The sequence below is a fragment of the Lepisosteus platostomus genome, chromosome 3 (genome assembly GCF_059453375.1).
Source record: "Lepisosteus platostomus isolate fLepPlt1 chromosome 3, fLepPlt1.hap1, whole genome shotgun sequence".
Lineage (NCBI taxonomy): Eukaryota > Metazoa > Chordata > Actinopteri > Semionotiformes > Lepisosteidae > Lepisosteus > Lepisosteus platostomus.
This window is the reverse complement of record NC_142613.1, coordinates 20204265-20224002: the sequence shown is the minus strand read 5'-3', so window position 1 is coordinate 20224002 and position 19738 is coordinate 20204265. Positions and strand designations below refer to the sequence as shown.

Below are 19738 nucleotides of genomic sequence, written 5' to 3'. Positions count from 1 at the left end.
ATGCTGCTGGAAGAGGTGTTATGTGGGTCCTAATGCCCCAGTATAGTGACAGGGACACTGTACTGTAAAAAGGCGCTGTCCTTCGGATGAGACATAAAACCAAGGTCCTGACTCTCTGTGCTCATTAAAAATCCCTGGGTGTTTCTCGAAAAGAGTAGGGGTGTAACCCCAGCGTTCTGGCCAAATTTCCCATTGGCCCTTACCAGTCATGGCCTCCTAATAATCCCCATCTATGAACTGGCTTCATCACTCTGCTCTCCTCCCTACCAATAGCTGATGTGTGGTGAGTGTTCTGGTGCACTATGGCTGCAGTCGCATCATCTACTGTAGGTGGATGCTGCACATTGGTGGTGGTGGAGGGGAGTCCCTATTACCTGTAAAGGGCTTTAAATGGAGTGTCTAGAAAAGTGCTATATAAGTGTAAGCAATTATTATTATTATTATTATTATTATTATTATTATTATTTTGGGCTCTGCTTCCTTTTTAATTCTGCTGTCTCAGTCATGACTAAACAGTAGATTATGATAGGTAAAAGGTCTCCTAGCTCATCTTTGTAATGATGGAAGGTTTATTTTAGCCAGCAGCCATATCACCCTGCAACTCACAATTGGCAACCCACAACTGGCCTTTACACTTGTGCTCTGGAGGTTGTTGGACACATTACTATAACATTTTTTAACAGCTGAATCATTTTTCTGCCAATTGCAGATGTATTTTTTTAGGCCAAGCCGGTCTTGGCTGATTGATAATCTTCATAGTTTTTTTTTTTCTGAATGAACCAGATTGCTATTTTTCACTTGCCCAATTTCAGTACTATGTTTCTGATTGTTTTTTATCTTGCACCTTCAAAACTGCCTACTTTTTGTTTAAAGAAAGTTCTTCGGTTTTCATTTTAATTTTCAAGAACTGACCCCAGACAATAAAGTTAAGGCAAGACAAGTTGTTAGGATGTTTACAATTCTTTTATGAGTGCCTAATTACCCAACAACAGACAAAACCTGGACAACAAGAGTCAACTGCAAACTAATGTCACAATACGTTTGCTCTTTCAACATACAGAGATTAACAAATTCCACTTTAGGCTTCATTCTCCTAATATTTTGGAGAGCTCTGCTCTGTATGTAGAAAAGATTAAATTAAAATTAATAAGATACTGTTGGGTTGCGTGATCATCTCTTGATATTTAAGATCAACTTAGATAAGTGATTATTGAAATCCTAGACCAGTACATCCACAGTAATCTATTCCTTATCAGTGACCTCAAGCAGTACCTGATCAGTAAAACAATTCTTGCTTATACTGTATATACTGTATATAATGAATATAACAAAGCAATAGACATCAGTTATTGTCTGCAGTAACTAGATGTTGAGTATGAGATTATTTTTCATGTGACATCAGTTTTTGAGTAACATTTTCTTGTTACTAGTTGATCATACTGGCCAGCTCTGAGCCTGAACATGCTTCATTTATATAGAATGATTCCCATTTCAGCCAGAGAAAGTTGGAGATATTACACATTGTTACTCTATCAAGTTACCTGCATGCTCTGGTGCTCAGTTTGGAAGGGTGGACTGATTCAGGAAGTATCTGGATGGGGTGATGCAAATTCTACTTGATGGTTTGATTTATGATTTGAGTTCACCCTAATTAAAGAAGAACATAACCTTCTCCTGATCTGTGAATCTCTATTACTTCATCCCTGATTTGTTTTAAAAGTTCCTTGGGCTTCATGGTCAATCATTCATGACATGTGAGTTGCGGCTTGAAATGTAATATCTGTCTTAGAGAACTAACAGTGACAGATGCGTTTATTTTGTAGTCAAGTGAAATCACTTTATTTACACACTGAAATCATAATAATAATTTTGGGACCTTTCATTCTACTCTTTTGCACCTGAAATAAATTAAGAATTATTAACAAGGGGGGTTAAATATTTATGCAACTAATCTTTTTCTGAGTTTCTTTGATTTAATTACATTTTTAAATAAATTTGAGCTTTTCCGTTTGTTTATAATACATTGCAAAAATTACAAATATAAAGTGCTATTTGAAAGTGTTTGGATTGCAAGCTCAAATAGCATTAAAATGTGGTCATCTCACCAGCGGATAAATAATTTTTCAAGACACAGTGCATCAATTACAAGAAAGTGTAACAGAAATGAAAACAGTTTTCACCATGCTTTATTTTCAGAATAAGTGTGCAGCAACTGAAGACCAGACATGGAACAAAAACAGATGTAATATGCTTTCATAGTTTAATCCAAATGAGCTAACCTTTGGAAGCACAGATTCCATGATTAAGATTTAGCAAGAGTGCACATGAAACTGAAAACACTTGCTTGGTTGACAGAGTTTACGGCAAATGTAACAGAATTTACAGATGATTAAAGAGTGCATTATTGTAGCTCAGATTTCTGCAGTTTTGTATCAATCTGCACAGTTTTAACAGGACAGAATACAATCAGAAATGTTATATATGAAAACATTAATGTAGTGTAACACTGTAATATACTATCTGTGTTATTATAGATGTATGTGTGTATGTGAAGAGATTACATAGAAACTGTTTTCAGTGCCTTTCATGTTCAATGGTAAACTGCTATGATGAAAATTAAGTCAAGGGCTCAAAGGAATGTCCTACTGTGAGCTACATCTGTTTAGTTTCAAACCTTATTCAAAATCCTCAATGGTTTTGACAGTATGGACTTACTCAGAAAATAGAAGGATTGTTGTGGTCTTCAGTAAGTTACCCACTTCTGTTATTGGATTCAATATCCTGGGTTGTTTCAAGAAATAGATGGAAAAGATCTTGAGATCCACTGATGAGATCCACTCTTGGTACAATGTCCACAAGGTCAAGTTGATGGAAATGATTTCTATCTCAAAGAATAAAATATAAAATTAAAATCGTTATTAGATGGGATAAACACTGGCCTTGTGTTGACTAGCCTGAGGTCAGTTGTAAATCGGTGCACAGGAGCTGTGCTGAAAACACAGTATATCAAGACCTGGATTAAGGACAGCATTCAAATCAGCAAAAAAACTGTTCAGAAATGTCCGATAATAGGCCATTATAGGGTATATGTGGAAGTATTGAAATCTGTGAACTATTGTTGGGAGATGAACAAAGTAAAGGTGTTTTGTAATCCTCTAAATTGGTTTTCAAGGGTGCAATCTCCATCCAATCTCCATCCCTCCATACAGTAAATACAAACACGGCAGCAGGGAGTTATAACACTACAAACCACAAGCACTCAGCCCATTTTTGTTTGCAGAAAAAGAAACAGCAACATGATATTTACTAATTAATTTATTAACTTCTTGTGTGATTATTATGGCTACAATCACTTAATTTCTGTACAATTTCTTTTTCGGCATTTGGTACCAGGCTTAATAATGTTAACCTGTACAGGTAGTAAGTGGACTTTGTAGATATTTCAGGATTCTTTTTGCCTTCCATTTTTGGCTTCCTGTTTAAGTTATACAGCAAATCATTGTATTGCAATAATTTATCCTAATGCTACCATTCTATGACATTTTGTTTCTAAATTTGTTTTATATGACCTGGAAGAGAGACCTGACCGTAGTCTTAAGATTTAGTATCTGTTCACCTTTCGCTTACACATTCTGTTAAATGCTCAGACTGAACAGTCAATATACAAGACATATGACTTTGTTTTATTATGACTGTTTAATTAAGTTGGGAATCATGTACAGTATATAGTGGTCTGAGGTAAATGTGTTGCCATAATTAACTTTACTGAGGAGACTTCAAGTAATAAGAAGTTTAGCGGTGTAGACTGAGAGTGAAGACAAATATCATTATCATTGTTTGCCATTCTAGTGTTAACTAATATTATTTTGTCTTGCCCTTCAGACATGAATATGTCCAGAAAATGAAAAAAACTAACTTCTGTGAAATTATACAGTTTATTACTTTGAATTTTACTGTTCATAAGTAATATATACTGAAAGGTCACATGTGAGAGGAGACCTATTAATCCATCTTGCGTATTTGGTTGTTACAAGCTTAAAGAATTTTGCATTCATCTTCAATAACTAAGGAGTTGTCTATGGAGTTATTTTCTAACTTTCAATGAGATTCAAAAGATTGAATCTGAGCATTTAACCTTTCAATTCTCTTCTGACCTGAAAGGCTTCTAAGCTTTAATTCCACTTGTGTTCCTAGGTTATTGTATTGTTGTTGATCTTAGTTCCTCTGAATTGATTTGTTGAGTGCCTGTCAAGATTGAGAATACCAGAATAAAGCCCCTTCATTTTTTTTGTTTCTGCTCTAAACTAAAAAAGATAAAGTTCCCTTAATCTGTTTAAGTATGACATTCCATTTGGACCAGACATTGTAACACATCATGTTGTAGAAACATCACATTTCTGCAGGGGAGAAATAACACAGGCTATAGAGAAGGGAATCAATCAAAGCCTTCCATGGCAAAAAAGTTGTCATGTACAGGTTATTTATTGGCTGAACCATTCTTGCCTGGTTGGTTAGTATACCTGCAAGTTCTCTCTTCTTCATTGTCTTGCAAAACTGTTGATATGCCCAATTTCTGTATTATGGTTCTGATTGAGTTCTTCTCTTCTTTCAGTATTCCCTGCTTTTCTTTAACATAAGGTTCTTTGGTTTTCATTTTGACTATTGATTATAGACTCTACACACTTATGTCAAAGTGAGACAAGTTAATAGAATGCTCATTGGTCTTTTATGAATGCCTGATTACACAACAACAAACACCTATTTCTTCAACACTCTTGATATTTTTAGTAACTAAAGAGGGAAGAACTGAATTTTCTTTTATAAATAAACAATACTTAGAAAATCTCAGTTCAAACTTCACGTTCTTAATAGTTTTGGAGGGTACTGTCCTGTAACATATTGCCTTTCTTTCTGTCAGAAAAAGAAAGCCTTGATTTGTAAAAATACCATAAATAGACAGATGGTGGGGTAATTTTAGACCATGTTATCATATCACATATGACAGTATACATGTACTGCACATGTAAGCTCTATGAAAGTGGAAATTGGGGATAAATAATGTTGTCCGAATAATCCATGATGAAGGCAGAGATGTTGAATATTTTAATAGATATGTTAATATAGATTAGATTAATAAAGGTTAATTTCAGGATGAACAAAAATGCAAAACTGTTGTCATGCAAAATTGTAACCTTGGCATCTGGATTTTATATTGGCATATATATCGGTTTGATAAGTATAGAAAGTGTGACAGAGGGAAAAGGTTAGCTTAGGGACATGGTGTTGAATATCAGACACAGCTTACCCACTGGACCAGTGTCTAGACACAGGTTATGGAATTCCTGGAATTGAAAGTAAGATAAGCCATCAGCAACAGCATTTTGTGTACCAGGAATGAAACAGTACTTGTATGCAAGATAAAATTACAAGTTAGAAATAGCCAAGTGATTTGTCACATTAATTAAATAATGGAGGTTTTTTTGTGGGACTTTTGCTGAACAGTACCATCCTACAGTACACAAGGGTTTGTAGATTGACAGCTGAGGTATTGTATAACCATGTAAACCATACTGTTGATAATAATCTTCCAGGGGGGTAGCAGTAGCAGTGGCAGTGTAAAGCTGCATACAAGTGAGGCAGAAATATTATAATAATTGCTACTGTACAGTATATAAGAATGAGATGCTGTTCCGATGAATACACATATGAATTAATAATTAATAACGACATCATTATAGTGTTTGATAGGTTACTGTGAAGAATCTTGATATTTTAATTATCTTCCGAAATTCTGTAGATCATCCAGGCAATCAGAAATGTTCAGAACATTTGAAACAATGTACACTGCGTACTCAGTTCTGTGTTCAGTGAAATCTGAGCTTAATTTTTGCATTGTGATTTCAGCAGTGTAAATTAAAAAATACCTGTAACCTTTCTCATGTATTGCTTAATACCGTTTGTTTGGTATTTAAAATGGACATTCTTGATACTTGCATTAAGTATTTGTTTGGCAGTTATTTGCCTAGATCTGATTATATGTCTAAATCTTGTAAAATGTACTGTATACTGTTATAATAGTATCTGCAACTCCATCTAATCTGTATCATTGTTATATGAAGCAATGCAGGCTGAGCCTGTATGTAATTTTGTAAAGATAAAAAGCATGGTAATCATACTGATTTGTTTTAGACACATATAAGACAATGTTCAGTTTTGTGCTAGCATGAGTTTCTTACATTTTCAAAGCTTACGTCATCTTCTCCAAGCTTCTTATTGCTCTTGGCTGTTGTGATGGGATACCGCCCATTTTGCAGCTACTTTCCTGTGGTTGGGATTCAGCATTTGTTGATTGGACTTATATCACCAGTTGCTTAATTTCTTTTGGCCTCTACAGTGAAGGAAAATTCAATATGCACGCTATACACCAGCACTGATTACTAGGTTTTTGTTTTTAAATAAATACTGTACACACTATACAAACGTAAGCTAATCCTTTTCGCTAATAAGAGGCAAAAGGCAAAGGGCTTGTGTATATTTTACCTTGCAGCAGATGTACCAATCCCATTTCTAGTTGCAGCACTGTGGAGTAGTGGTTAGGGTTCTGGACCATAGAGTTGTGAAAGAGCTGTGCATTCATATCCCATGTAGGACACTGTTGTTTTACACTTGGACAAGTTACTTGAAGGAATACAGCTCCAAAGAAATACCCAATACCATAAATGAGTATTCTCCAGGTTATCATTGTAATTATGGTTGATAAAACCATTAAAGTGTTATATAAAACTTTCAGTAGATGAAATAATATGAAAAGTAAAGTTTTTCCAAAAGATAGCTCATCCAAGTTATTTTTTAACTACACAGTTTGAAAAAATACATGTATTTATGAGTATTAAATTGTACCAGACATTTGTGCGATTTAAGTGACCTAAAAACTCCCATCTGATTAAAAAGGACAGTTGCTCCTGGTGACATAATGCCAGAGAAATTTGGAGAGAAATATTTAAATTTATATAAATTGTAATGCCTCCCAGGGTGCAGGAATGCTGTGGGGGTGGAGCTTCTCCATGGCGACACTGTGTTTCTATGTGACCACAGCTGAGGACAGTCTCTGTTCTGATAAGACAATCAGTGTTTGAGTAACAACCACCTATAAAATAACACTAAACAGAAGGCTTGTGGCAGTGTGTGTGAGATTTAGAAAAGAGAAGCAACAAACAAAGCAGGTTTCAGTTCAAAACCCCCACGTGGGAATAGATGAGAGCGATAATTCCAATTGCAATTGTGTGAATACCCCCCCACGAGGGATGCAGTGTGAGCAGCGGATTAATGACTCATATGATTATGTAAGAATCGAAGAGTTCAAAAGGCTGTTTTAAAGTGGAGAGTGAAAAAGACAGCCTATGTGAGGGAGAAAGCTCTGCCCCCAGAAGGTGCAGTGAGTAATAATGAAAGTTCAGAAGGGAGCTTTGGTCATTAAAGCAAACAGCCTGTTCTGAGAAAGAACAGGACTGTCTGAGTAGACAGATGTCTGCAAAAGTGGTTTTAAATGAGTGGGAATTTTGGTGTGTGATAAATGTGAATAAGTGTGTGAGCCACAGAGTAGGGGTGGTAGAGGGGCCCTCACTTTGGAAATTTGAGGCATGGAGTGATGAATAAAGCTTATTTTGAGGCTGAGCTCTGATGATAGTCATGAAGTGGCAACAGAAGTGAGGGTGCCACTGATGTGTGTGAATTTAGAGTGACATAGAAGCCATGTGGAGTGTGTTGTGAGCAAAGGCAGTTGTGTCTGGGTGAGAGAGAGAGGTGCACTGGCAGCTGCAAGTGCACAGCCTGGGATGTGAGGATGAGGCGTTGGGAGCTTATGAGTTTTATTGTGAATGTTCTGAGCCTAGAGATTAAGCAAATTGAGTATGTTGTGAGTCTCAGCCTCATACAGTAGCTCAAGTATAAGCATCCATCACCGGTCATTGATGTTAGGTCTGTGGACTGACTGGCAGAGAGTGAGAAAGCCAGCAGTCACTGTGTGAGAGACATCCAGGGAGAAGAAGGCTCTGGGAGTAAGAGTCCATGGGAGAGTGTGTGAACTCAGGTATGCAAAGGAGATTCAAGTGAAAGTGAGGAGCATGAGACGTTCTGGGAGAGAGCAAGGAGCACGAGAGTCTCCAAATGAGAGAAAGAGGAGGAGGCTACATGAGAGAGGTCCAAGAGAGATCTGGACTAGACAGGAAACAGTCAGGGAACAGAGAGGCTCCTAGACAAATTAAGAAACATAGAGGTGCAGGGAAGACTCACAGTGAGTAGCTGCCTCGAATAGTTGCAGGTGGTTGCAGTGACCACCTGCAAGTAATGCAAAGATGGCCATAGAGCAGGTCTGGCCAAATAACCGAGTCAAGGATGTTCCACTACCCTACTACCCAACACTTCCTACTACCCAGAAGAGACAAACTGGTGAAAGTGAATAGATCTGAGAGTTCATGAGCCAAGGGCTCAGTGAATGTTGAGAGTAGACTAGCTGGGATGGAATTAGCATAAGAAACAAGTGAGTTTTCGCCTCGTGTCCTAGTTATCCTGACGAGGGGGCTGAGTAATAGCACTACCCTTGGAGAAGGGTCTATGTGACAGAGGAAACTGCTGTAAAATTAAAGGAAAAGGTTTCTCTAACAGACTGTGAAGGGGTCTTAATCGATAAGAACTCACCTGTTCAGTGTCCAAAGTGGTGTCCACATCCCTGGGGCATCACAAAATGCAACTAAAAATAATGATAATGTTGGAATGGCCCACCCATTTATATTTCAATGTACAGTACCAATACAGATCTGCCTTTCATATCTTACAGGTCCTTGGTCACAAAGAACTAACATCACCAACCCAACGATACATTGACAGTAAAGTAGTGAAAACAAAAATGGAGGGAGAGTGGTTATCTTTTGACGTTACAGAAGCTGTAAGTGAGTGGCTTCTTCACAGAGGTAAGACTTTAAAAATTGAATTTCTACTAATCTTGTTTAAAAATCTCAATGTTTTGTTAAATGCAGACATTATTAAAATAGCCCAGAATTTGAATATTGCTTATCCTATTTGTAAAGTTCTGCTTTCGTGAATTTATTTTTATTCTTAATTTTAATCAGCAACATATAAAAACACTAAATACATTTAAGACTACCCAATTAGACGTTTTAATAGTGTAATCAAACATTCAAGAAATTATTGGTTGAGACAATTGATAATTTATTTGGGGGAAATTAATGGTTTTATTTATGGTTTCTGCCACCACACTGCAAGAAATGACACTGTTTCTAATTACAAATAGAATGTAGTTGGAGCCAATCACTTTTCTTTCTTTAAGAAAATGCTAGATGAGATCCTCATATCACTCAGCTAGTCACTGATAAATTAGCTAAATAGGCTGAAAGGCCACCTCTTGTTTTTAACTTTTCTGATGTTCTGGATGGCACAGTGGTGCAGTGGTAAGCATTGCTGCCTTGCAAAACGGGGGTCTTGGATTCAGATCCTGGGGTTTTCTAGCTGCATGGAGTTTGTATGTTCTCCCGTGATTGCACAGTTTTCCTCTGGTTGCTCCAAGTTCCAAAATCCACATACTGGTATGTTAATTGGCTTTGGTATAAATTGGCCCCGGTGTGAGTGTGAACATGTGTTTGTATCCGTGTGTGCCCTGTGATGGACTGTAATCCAGGGTGTCCTGCTTTGCTCCCAGTGCTTGTCTCCAGCCCTCCTTTAAAGTACTTCCAAAGTACTTTAGTTTCTAAAAAACGAAGTAAAATACTTAATTTATAGATCTTTGCACATGTGTCTTCATAAAATTGTTTGAAATACATTTTTAGTTTAAGTTACACTGAAAATCTTAAACCCATTGTGTTTTGGGATAGTTGTACAACAAATAATGAAAGTGCAGTTTGTGTGAGGTGTGTTGATCCATGATTTAAACAAGTTGTTATATACGTTTTATAAGATTGCCATGCGACAAAGATCATGCCGACATCTCTGCAGAGTGCAGTATGACACGGGTCATTACAGCAAGTACTAACTTTCAGCACCTCAGCCCCATTACCACATCACTTATGTACAGTGAAAGACTATTACAGAGTAGCCTCAACACCTTGCAGAGCGCAGTTTCTGTTTAACTGTAGTTTCTGTTGCACTGCTATATTACAAGTGTAGTATTGCTTATAGCATTGAATGGTTACATAACACAGCTGTTGGAAGTTTCTCTCTTCAGAAAGGACATTTTTTCTAATTAGTAAAGGACACTTGAGAAATGATTTCTGCTTTATTAGAAACTATTTAATAATGTTTCAGTAATGATTTACACTTACAGTATGTAGCACTTTTCTGAACACTCCACTCAAAGCGCTTTACAGGTAGTGGGGACTTCCCTCCACCACCACCTAATTGTAGCACCACCTGGCAGCAAAAGTGCGTCAGTACCCTCACCACACAGCTTTCAGTGGAGAGGAGAACAGAATGATGAACCCAATTCATAGATAGGCATTATTAGGAGGCCATGACTGGTAAAGGCCAGGGGTGGAATTTGGCCAGCACACTGGGGTAACACCCCTACTATTTTCAAGAAATGTCCTAAGATTTTTAATGACCATGGAGAGTCAGGACCTTGGTTTTACATCTCCTCTGAAAGATGGCACATTTTTTACAGTGTAGTTTCCCCATCACTCTACTGGGGCATCAAGACTCACATAGACAACAGGGTGAGCACTCCCTACTGTAACCACTAACACCTCTTCCAGAAACTTTATTATTTAATTGTTAAATTATTATTTAACAGTTAATAATGTAATTATTTAATAGTCATTATCCAGCAAACGTGACAATGATTTTACAATCATGACTTGAAAAGGAGACGGTTTACTCAAAGTCATGGACTAAGCCCTCTCTTTTTTGTCATTTAAATGTATTGTAGTTTAATGCAACGCAATGAGCCACACAGTGATGGGACTATGCTGTTATGGCTTTGCAACTAATTATGTTGTATACTAGCAGGCCATGAAGTTAATGGGGCTGTGCTGCAAATGGGGCACTTAGAGATGTCAGGTACAGTCTTTGTCTTCTTATAATGTCATGAAACCATTGTGTGGAGATGGCCAACACAAAACATTACGAATGCAATGCATTCTGACACTATGGATTTAAATACGGGGTGAACATGTACTGTATAAGACAAAATATAACTATATCATTGTATAAAACATTTAAAATTCTAATGTTTTTTTTTTTACCAGAAAGAAACAATGGATTCAAAATAAGTTTGCACTGCCCATGTTGTACATTTGTACCTTCAAACAATTACATCATACCAAATAAGAGTGAGGAGCTAGAAACCAAATTTGCAGGTAATTGCCTAAAATGTCCTTGTTCTCAAAGTAAACTGTTACTGTTTTGGTTTGGCACTTTTCTTAAATTAATGTACTGGACTAATGGTTTTATTTTAAATAACTGGTGGTTTTCTTAGATTTAGACATCCATAAGACATATTAAGTGGACTTTATTTTGATAATATTTTATATTTTAAATGTGCTGTAAAATTGTCTAGCTTTCATAGATTCACCATGGAAAATTTCATAAAAATATGATTAAATAGCAATTATACTGGAATTTTTGTTTGTTGCACAACATTGTTGAAGAATTGCAAAAACTGCAATGTGTAAGGTGATGTGCTTTTATGACATTAAAAAACATGTAGGCTTTTACCAACATTTGTACTTCTGTGAATTGACTACTGTAAGAGTTTAGACCTGGTTACATCTGGGTTCACAAGGAATAACAACCGCCAAGAATTAGGTGTTTGTGGATGTTTACTGAGTATTTAGTTCAGTGAGATTAGTTTAACCATCTTGGCTGAGGGTGAAGGCTAGACTAGAAGTTAGGATGCCAATACAGAATGAGAAGTTAACCAAGGGTTAGGTACGAAGGTGGAGATGGCGTGAAGGAGGGATACATGAGATGTGAGTAAATGTGATTTACTCTTGGTTATTTACTGAATAACATCTAAATAGCGTGCTAACATAATTTGAATTGTCTAAGTGAATCCAATTATGTTTTGCACCTAGAAAAAGATGTCATGGAAAAGATGTTTTGAATTAATATACAAATAGATTACAGTAGGAGAGTAACTGCTATATGAGTTTTTGTTTACAAAACAGCAGTTCCTACCTGTTTTTTCATTTACTGAGCACAGCTGGATAAGCGGGGTCTCTAATAATGCCAAAAATCAGTTTTTGTGGCGTTTCACTTGAATAATTAACCAGAAGTGTTATTGTTTTCGTACTTGGGTACTATTCGTTACTATAGTAAGGTGAAGTGTGGGTTCTGAAACCAATAGGAGATTATAACACAGGAAGTAATGGAAACTGAATTTCTTTTGTACAATTTTTTCACCTTATAAGTAGTTTCCGGGGAATGAATTAAGCTTATATAATGAGGGATTACTTCATTAATATTGATATTAGTTACCCTTGTTAGCACACAGTACTTGTACTGAGCTGGCCTGGGAAAATCTAACAAAATGACCCAGATGTCACAGGACAGATTATGAATCCTTCTGAATTGTTTTCTAATCATTTAGGTTTAAGTATTATTTTTCTTTTCAGTATCAATCTGGGGAATAGTAAAAGAAAGTAAAGTTGGGACATTTTTTACAAGACATCTGATGTGTTCTTTTATAGTGTGTCGAATGTTACAATTGTAACAACTACTAGAATAACAATTATTAGAACAATATCATGACATATTATTATAAAATAATATAGGACAAGTAATTTAATCTTTAACCGTTGACAGTCCTTCGCTTGAAAGAGACCATACACAATCATAGCTTCTAAACTGCACCCAAACCCCATTTGTTTAGAATGCACACAGCTCTGCATATGCAGTAACAGGTAATGGGCAATGTATACCTGAGGTTTCTAGGAATGTCACATGCCATGCCTTTTGCTCATGAACATTTTTTCAACAATATCTGATTTCCTTCACATGTGAATCATTCTAGATTTGACAAGATTTACAAACACTTTTCTACTACAATGGTAGATGAAAGAAATGGTTAAATGATTATATTAATGATCTTCAAATTGCGTGAAAAGAATCATAGCGTGATAGTTTCCATCATGCACCAGAAAATCACAAGATGTTTAATTCTCACCAATTAGTCGTCTTCTCATTTTCTTTTTTAATTTGAAGCAGTAGAGTAGAGTAACAAGCATAATTATCCAAACAAGGGAAATACAGTTGCTAAGCTAAATGGAAAGAATGTGTTAAAATGCTATTTAGCACTTTAATATCTTCCAAGGTATTGATGACATCTACACCCGTAATTCGAAAGACAGTGAAAGAAGTCCTCACCTTTTGCTGATGCTGCTTCCATCATACAGACTTGAGTCTCAACAAACCAGCCGTAGGAAAAAAAGGGCCTTAGATGCTGCATATTGCTCAAGGTATGGATGTGGATACAATCTGTAAAAGGCTTTTCTGTTGTACCTATATTGTTTTTTCCTGTAAATCTTTCTGGTGATATACAGTGCCTTGCAAAAGTATTCACCCTCTTCCAATGATGCCCCATTTTTTTAAATTAGTAATGAAGTGTAGACGGCCCCTGTTACAAGTATCTCTGCTGTACCCCTACTCATACTTGATTCTTTCTGACCAGAACATTATCGTTAACTTGTCTTCTCACACATTAAAATTCCTCATAAAATGCGCATTCAAAATCATAAAGAATGAAAATTCCTAAATAAAATGCTTGCAAATTTCCCTTGTAATATAACACAATCTATTTTATAGTCAATATTAATGTCACATAACAAAATCAATATTAATCCAAATCAGTGTGGTCCTTTGTGCCTCCCCCATCTACCTTGTGTGTCTTTGAGCCCAGTTTTTGGTAGAGGAGAAAACAGGGCCTGGGCCTTCCTTCTCTGCGCTTTCTAGAGTTCCTGGTGTCCGAGTCCTCACCTGGGACCAAAGCTGTGATCTCCCACTTTTTCAGTCCTTCTTTGACTTCCCCAAAATTTTCCTTAGTTTTCATCACTGGGGCTATTTGAAACACCCTTAACAGGGGCTCATGACTTGTTCTTAGGGGGGTGGAAGTGTCCCTTTTGGTGCTTTGAGTCTGGGCGGAGCTAACCACCCGGGGTTCATGAACTGGCTGTATACAGATCTTCTTCTTATTATTATTCTTCTTTTTCACAGCCTTAGTCCCAGACTGTCCTGGGGTCAGCTGCTTTGGTTGCTCTTCTCCACTTGTCTTTGTCGAGCACATCTTCCTCACTCACTTCACATACCTCCATATCTTTTCTCACACAATCTATCCATCTCTTTCTAGGCCTGCCTCTTCCCCTGTTACCTTCCACCTCAAAATTCATTACCCTCTTTGTTACTTCCTCAGTGTCCCTCCTCATGATATGTCCATACCACCGTAACCTCGCCTCTCGCATCTTCTCAACCACATCCACCACCCTACATCGTCTACGGATTTCTTCATTTCTGATCTTATCCTTCATTGAAATCTGCAGAATCCATCTCAACATCCTCATTTCAATTCTTCTCATCAAGTTCTCTTCCCTCTTTCCAACTGCCAAGCATTCAGCTCCATATAGTAGTACAGGTCTAATCACAGTTTTGCACATTTTCCTGTCACAGATTATTCCAGTTATTTCTCTCCACTTGTTCCATCCAGCTTTCACTTTTTGTTTTACTGCCTCCAGTGTTTCTCCTCCCTTTACCAGTTTTGATCCAAGGTATTTAAAGCCATCAACCTGTTTCAGTTTTCCTCCATTTGTCTCCTCAACATTGGTCATAGTATCTCCTCTTCTCTCCATTACCATTATTTCAGATTTTTCTGCATTCATTTTCAGTCCACCCTTTTCCAGACTCCTCTGCCATTTGAACACTTTCTCTTGTAGTTCTACTTCTGAATCTGCCATCAGTGCAACATCATCAGCAAAGATGAGTTCCCAAGGCACTTCTGTTCTTACCTCCTCTGTCAGTGTGTCAATAATGTTTATAAAAAGGAAAGGACTTAGTGCTGATCCTTGGTGTACTCCAACTGTGATTTCAAACTCTTTTGTCTCTCCCCGTTGTGAACTGGCTGTATACAGATGGCCGTGTATAATGATGCATTGTGTATTCCCACCCTGTTCCAGAGCCTCTGAGTCCAAGGCTCAGTGAGACCTGTCTCAGGATCCTACATGTCACCTATAGTCTGAACTATGTGTCATTAACATTAACAAGTGTCTGCACAAGAATCTCTGATCGATGGGAAGCTTAAGAAGAAGGAAATACATATGCACCGCGCTTTACAAGGGATGCTAGCCATTCTATGCAACCTTAAGACCTATATAGCCCCAAACACCTTTTGACCCACACCAATGTTTTGTGTACTCTCCTTACGTATTCAATATTAACAAATAATAAAGTTAACATTGGTGAATTAAAATATTAATGTTGAAAGTAGAAGGAATTGTGATTTTAAGTGTTTTTCTCAGCTATATTTTTTTTATATAATAACAGGAATGTACAGGACAACTGCTGCCTGCGCCCATTATACATTGACTTTAAGAGGGATCTTGGCTGGAAATGGATTCATGAACCAAAGGGATATAATGCAAATTTTTGCGCAGGGGCTTGTCCATATTTATGGAGTGCAGATACTCAAAATAGCAAGGTGAGTGGTTTGCATGTGTGAACTTTTCTTAAATACATAAGCAAACTACAGCATTATTGAGAATATGAAGTCATATAATTAATTTAATAAATATAGTATATAAATAAGGTTTTTTTTATCACAATACACTGGAGGAAAAAAAACATGTTTTCTTTTTAAACATGGATGTAGCCTATAATTCGGTATTCAAATAATATTTTGAAATCATCTGTTAAATAATGTTTTATTCATCTGTTAAATTATAAATAGACTGGGACTTTTAAATGGCTCATCTGAAAAAGGCACCTGTGCAGATTACATGTGAACCCAAACATCACTGGTCCAAGTATGCGTCATGTCATTTGCAACTAGTTACATGCAGTACCAGATTAGCTTAATGCTGCTGATTAGATAGTCTTTTGGCCACTGGACCACACCACAATGACCCCTGCGTTTGATACGTATTGATAATTTAGCCTAGATAATTTTGGTTTACTGCTGAAACAAATCATCACTCCTGTCACAAAATGGAGTGAAAGTGGAGAGAAGGAGGATTTTAAACATTGCATTCACACTGTAAATAATAAAGGGAGTACATTATTAGACAATAATATTAAACAGCATTTAAATACAGAGTGCCCTAATTTAGTATTAGGTACAATTAATGGGTACAGGCCTCAATATTGCAATGTTTCACTTTTGATGTTTATTGTTTCACATATACATGTTTGTTTTACAGGTAATTGGTCTGTACAGCACAATAAACCCAGAAGCTTCAGCATCTCCTTGCTGTGTGTCTCAAGATTTAGAGCCTCTTACCATCTTGTATTACATTGGCAAAACCCCCAAAATTGAACAGCTTTCAAACATGATTGTCAAATCTTGCAAATGCAGATAAAACATTTCGTAGTTGGGAAGTTTGATTATATCAGTGTGTTAAAAGACACCTTCAAAACAGAACCATAGTATGGATGGACGAATCTTAAAGGCCAACAGAAGAAATGCTTTTCAAAGGCATTAACTGCCTTGCTTCACCTACTCTGTTCGTGAGATAAAGGAGATAATTGTAAACACTGGAAGAATCTTTAAGTGTCAATATGTGAAATAAATATAAGAATTCCATTTCCCTGATTTTACTGTCCTAGTCTGGTGCCAGTAATTTCTCTCTGTATTGTTTTCCATCTTTAGAGCTACCCTTTTAAAATAACAAAACCCACTTCCAATTTGTTTAGTACTTAAAAGGAAGTGTACATTTTAAGGCCTTCAAATCTCAGAAGTAGTTGCACTGCTTAAAAGACTGTCTTTTCATACCGAATAGTGTTGATATTTTCCTCAACAGCACTTCGTTTTGCTAATACTTTTTAAGAATACTTTTTTGAAAGAGCAGAAAATGGCCCAATGTGGAGTGGAGCTGATTTCATCTTGTAGCCAGTACAGCATTGTCACCATTATTTTTTCTGATGGCAATTGGAAGGAAGAAAGGGGACTATTTCGAAGTGATTTATCAGCATTTAATTATGTAAAAAAGACACCGGTAACATTGTTGATTTAACACGTTAAATTAATAAAAATAATTTTAAATACTCTCAAACTGTGGCAAAATAACATTAAAACAAGGGTGCTACTGTGATCACTCAGTTTCTAGAATGCATTGAAATTCAAACAAAGCTTACCAAGAACTTACATCACTTACGTTTTCCCAGACTCCTTTCTGCAATGATTTTTTGTTTCACCATTTCTTATGTATCAGTTTCTAGTCATGGGGTCAAATTCTTCTCCATAAATCATGCTTTTTTTATTCTTGAGAAGGATTATTTATTATGATATATATGTTGTCCATGTCTTGGGAACTTATGTCAGAATTGCATTAGGAGAATTGTGTGGAGTCTGTGTTAATGTGATTTCCTATTTAATTAGATATTTAATATTAGACATATTAAAACAAGATAAAATACAGGAAAATGTTTTATCTTATATAGTATACACTGCTGTTAAAGGACTTTGACATAATAGCAGTATAAAATCTATGTATATTATAGGCATCAACATTTTTCACAAAGCCTTCACTTGTGTGTTCTACTATTATAAGAACTGTGTTATTACTGTAATTTAGTTTTATTAAGGAAAAAAAAACAAGATCCTCATTAAGCAATCCTTTAATAAACAGTATCAAAATCGTAAAGAATTAAATGAAAACTAGATATGAGCAGCTGATTTGAGATTTTAGTGAAGCTTCCCCATCACCTTTACCAATCAAATTTTGTTCCATTGTGAAGTTCCTTTTCATTAATAGCATTTGTATTTCTTTTCATGTCAATAAAGCTAAAAGGCTGTATTGTGGTTTAGGACTTACTGTATCTTAAAAATATGGCTAAAATGTCAGAAGATTGCAATGTTCTATCTCTGCATGTAGAAAACATAAAATGAAAGGAGTAGAATAATAAAAAATGTCTAAGTATCTTACACAGCACTGTATACTAAAATGTCATTAGCGTGGGTCAAGAATTTTCCTTTTTGTTCCTTTAGGTACAGTATGTTGTCACATGCTGTGTCCTGAAAACAAAGTACAATTTTTTAACTTTTAAAATCAAATTTTGGATTTAAAAAGCAAATGGCTACATTTTACAAAGATAAAAGTCATTACATAAAAAAATGAAAAGCCTTAGTTAATACTGTTGCTTCCTAGTTTGAAAATATATTTTATAGCTATAGAGATCACCCAGTTGTGCATCTCTTAATAATGGAACAAGTAATAGGTTTATTCCATGCTGAAAAAAAGAAGAACGAAAACACAATGTTTTGACCGTGGAGCCTTCTTCAGGTGAAGGCCTTCTTCAGGCCTTCGTCACACCTGAAGAAGGCTCCACGGCCGAAACATTGTGTTTTCTTTCTTCTTTTTTTCAGCATGGAATAAACCTATTGCTTGTTCCTTTGCAGCCTACACGTGCTGACGCAGCTACCCACCTGAATCTCTTAATAACTATAGGTAATACTAACTTTCAGTGATTTTACATGTAGCCTATTAAACATAAAGTAAGTTACCAAGAACTTGATTATGTGAGTGTATTGAATGCACTATTAAAAATAAAATTAATGCCAATTCTGCTGTGTAAACTTAATCTGTTAAGATAAGATATCAATTATGTAAATGTGTTGCTTCATGTTTAAAGTGACATCATAAAAGTCTAACTTGGAAAGTTTTTGGAAGCATACCCCTTTTGGTACACTATAAGCCATCTACAAAGAGACATATTGTAAATTTAAACCGTGGGGATAGGTACAAAGTGAATTGTGGCTGCAACACTGGCCATATTGCATTTACTATTAAAGCTGCACAAATTAGGATCTTAGTGATGATCCAGCTTGTGCTAAGATTAGTTGACCATTTCTTTCTGTACCCTTTATTTAATTCAATCTATCAACATTGAATTCTGCAAATTGAGATGTACAGGTATCGTGCCTAAATGAAGAATAAAGAGTATCTCTGGCAGGAATCTGTAAGAGTAAGAAGCACAAACATGAAAACGCAATGTGAGGAATTTGCCTTGCATTTAAGCAGCTCCACACTCTCCTGAAATCTCCCCTTACAACATGCAATTTATTGTAGAAGCACAGGCCTTCAGACTGCTGGAGTGCTGTTATTTGTCTTAGACTGATATTTGTTTTGTTCATTAGGTGATATTACTTTGGTAATTAGTAATAGTATGATAAATACTGACATACAGTGTTTATCACATACTAGCAGTTATCATCGTAATTTTTCTGTCCTGTGCCACATTGCCTATTTCGCTGTGCTGGAAGTCACGCCATTTGTTCATTGCCTGTGTCATGGTCTTCCTGGTAGCTTCGGCTCTCTTCACTTATGTGGATCTGTATGTCTTCTATTGCAATGGGAGCTCACGTGTAACAGGGCTCAGTGCCCCTTGAAACCTAGACACGTAAAATTACAGTATGTCTATACAGGACCCAGGCTTTTGTCTGTGCTTTTTGATTTGTTCATTTTAAACTTAATGCTGTTGTTCTGCAGTTTCACCACATCTCTGGACTGTCAAAGCAATTACTAAA

General features: G+C 36.3%; 1 protein-coding gene across 1 annotated transcript in view; it reads left to right on the top strand.

The window, feature by feature from the left end:
- Nucleotides 1–17028, top strand: part of tgfb2 (transforming growth factor, beta 2) — a 57407-nt gene extending 40379 nt beyond the window's left edge. Inside the window, exons 3-7 of the mRNA XM_088624866.1 lie at nucleotides 8837–8969; nucleotides 11256–11366; nucleotides 13322–13466; nucleotides 15541–15694; nucleotides 16413–17028. Coding sequence (XP_088480992.1) covers nucleotides 8837–8969; nucleotides 11256–11366; nucleotides 13322–13466; nucleotides 15541–15694; nucleotides 16413–16571 — 702 coding nt within the window. The 3' untranslated portion in view covers nucleotides 16572–17028. The remainder of the gene's footprint in view (nucleotides 1–8836; nucleotides 8970–11255; nucleotides 11367–13321; nucleotides 13467–15540; nucleotides 15695–16412) is intronic.
- The last annotated feature ends 2710 nt before the right edge of the window (nucleotides 17029–19738 follow it).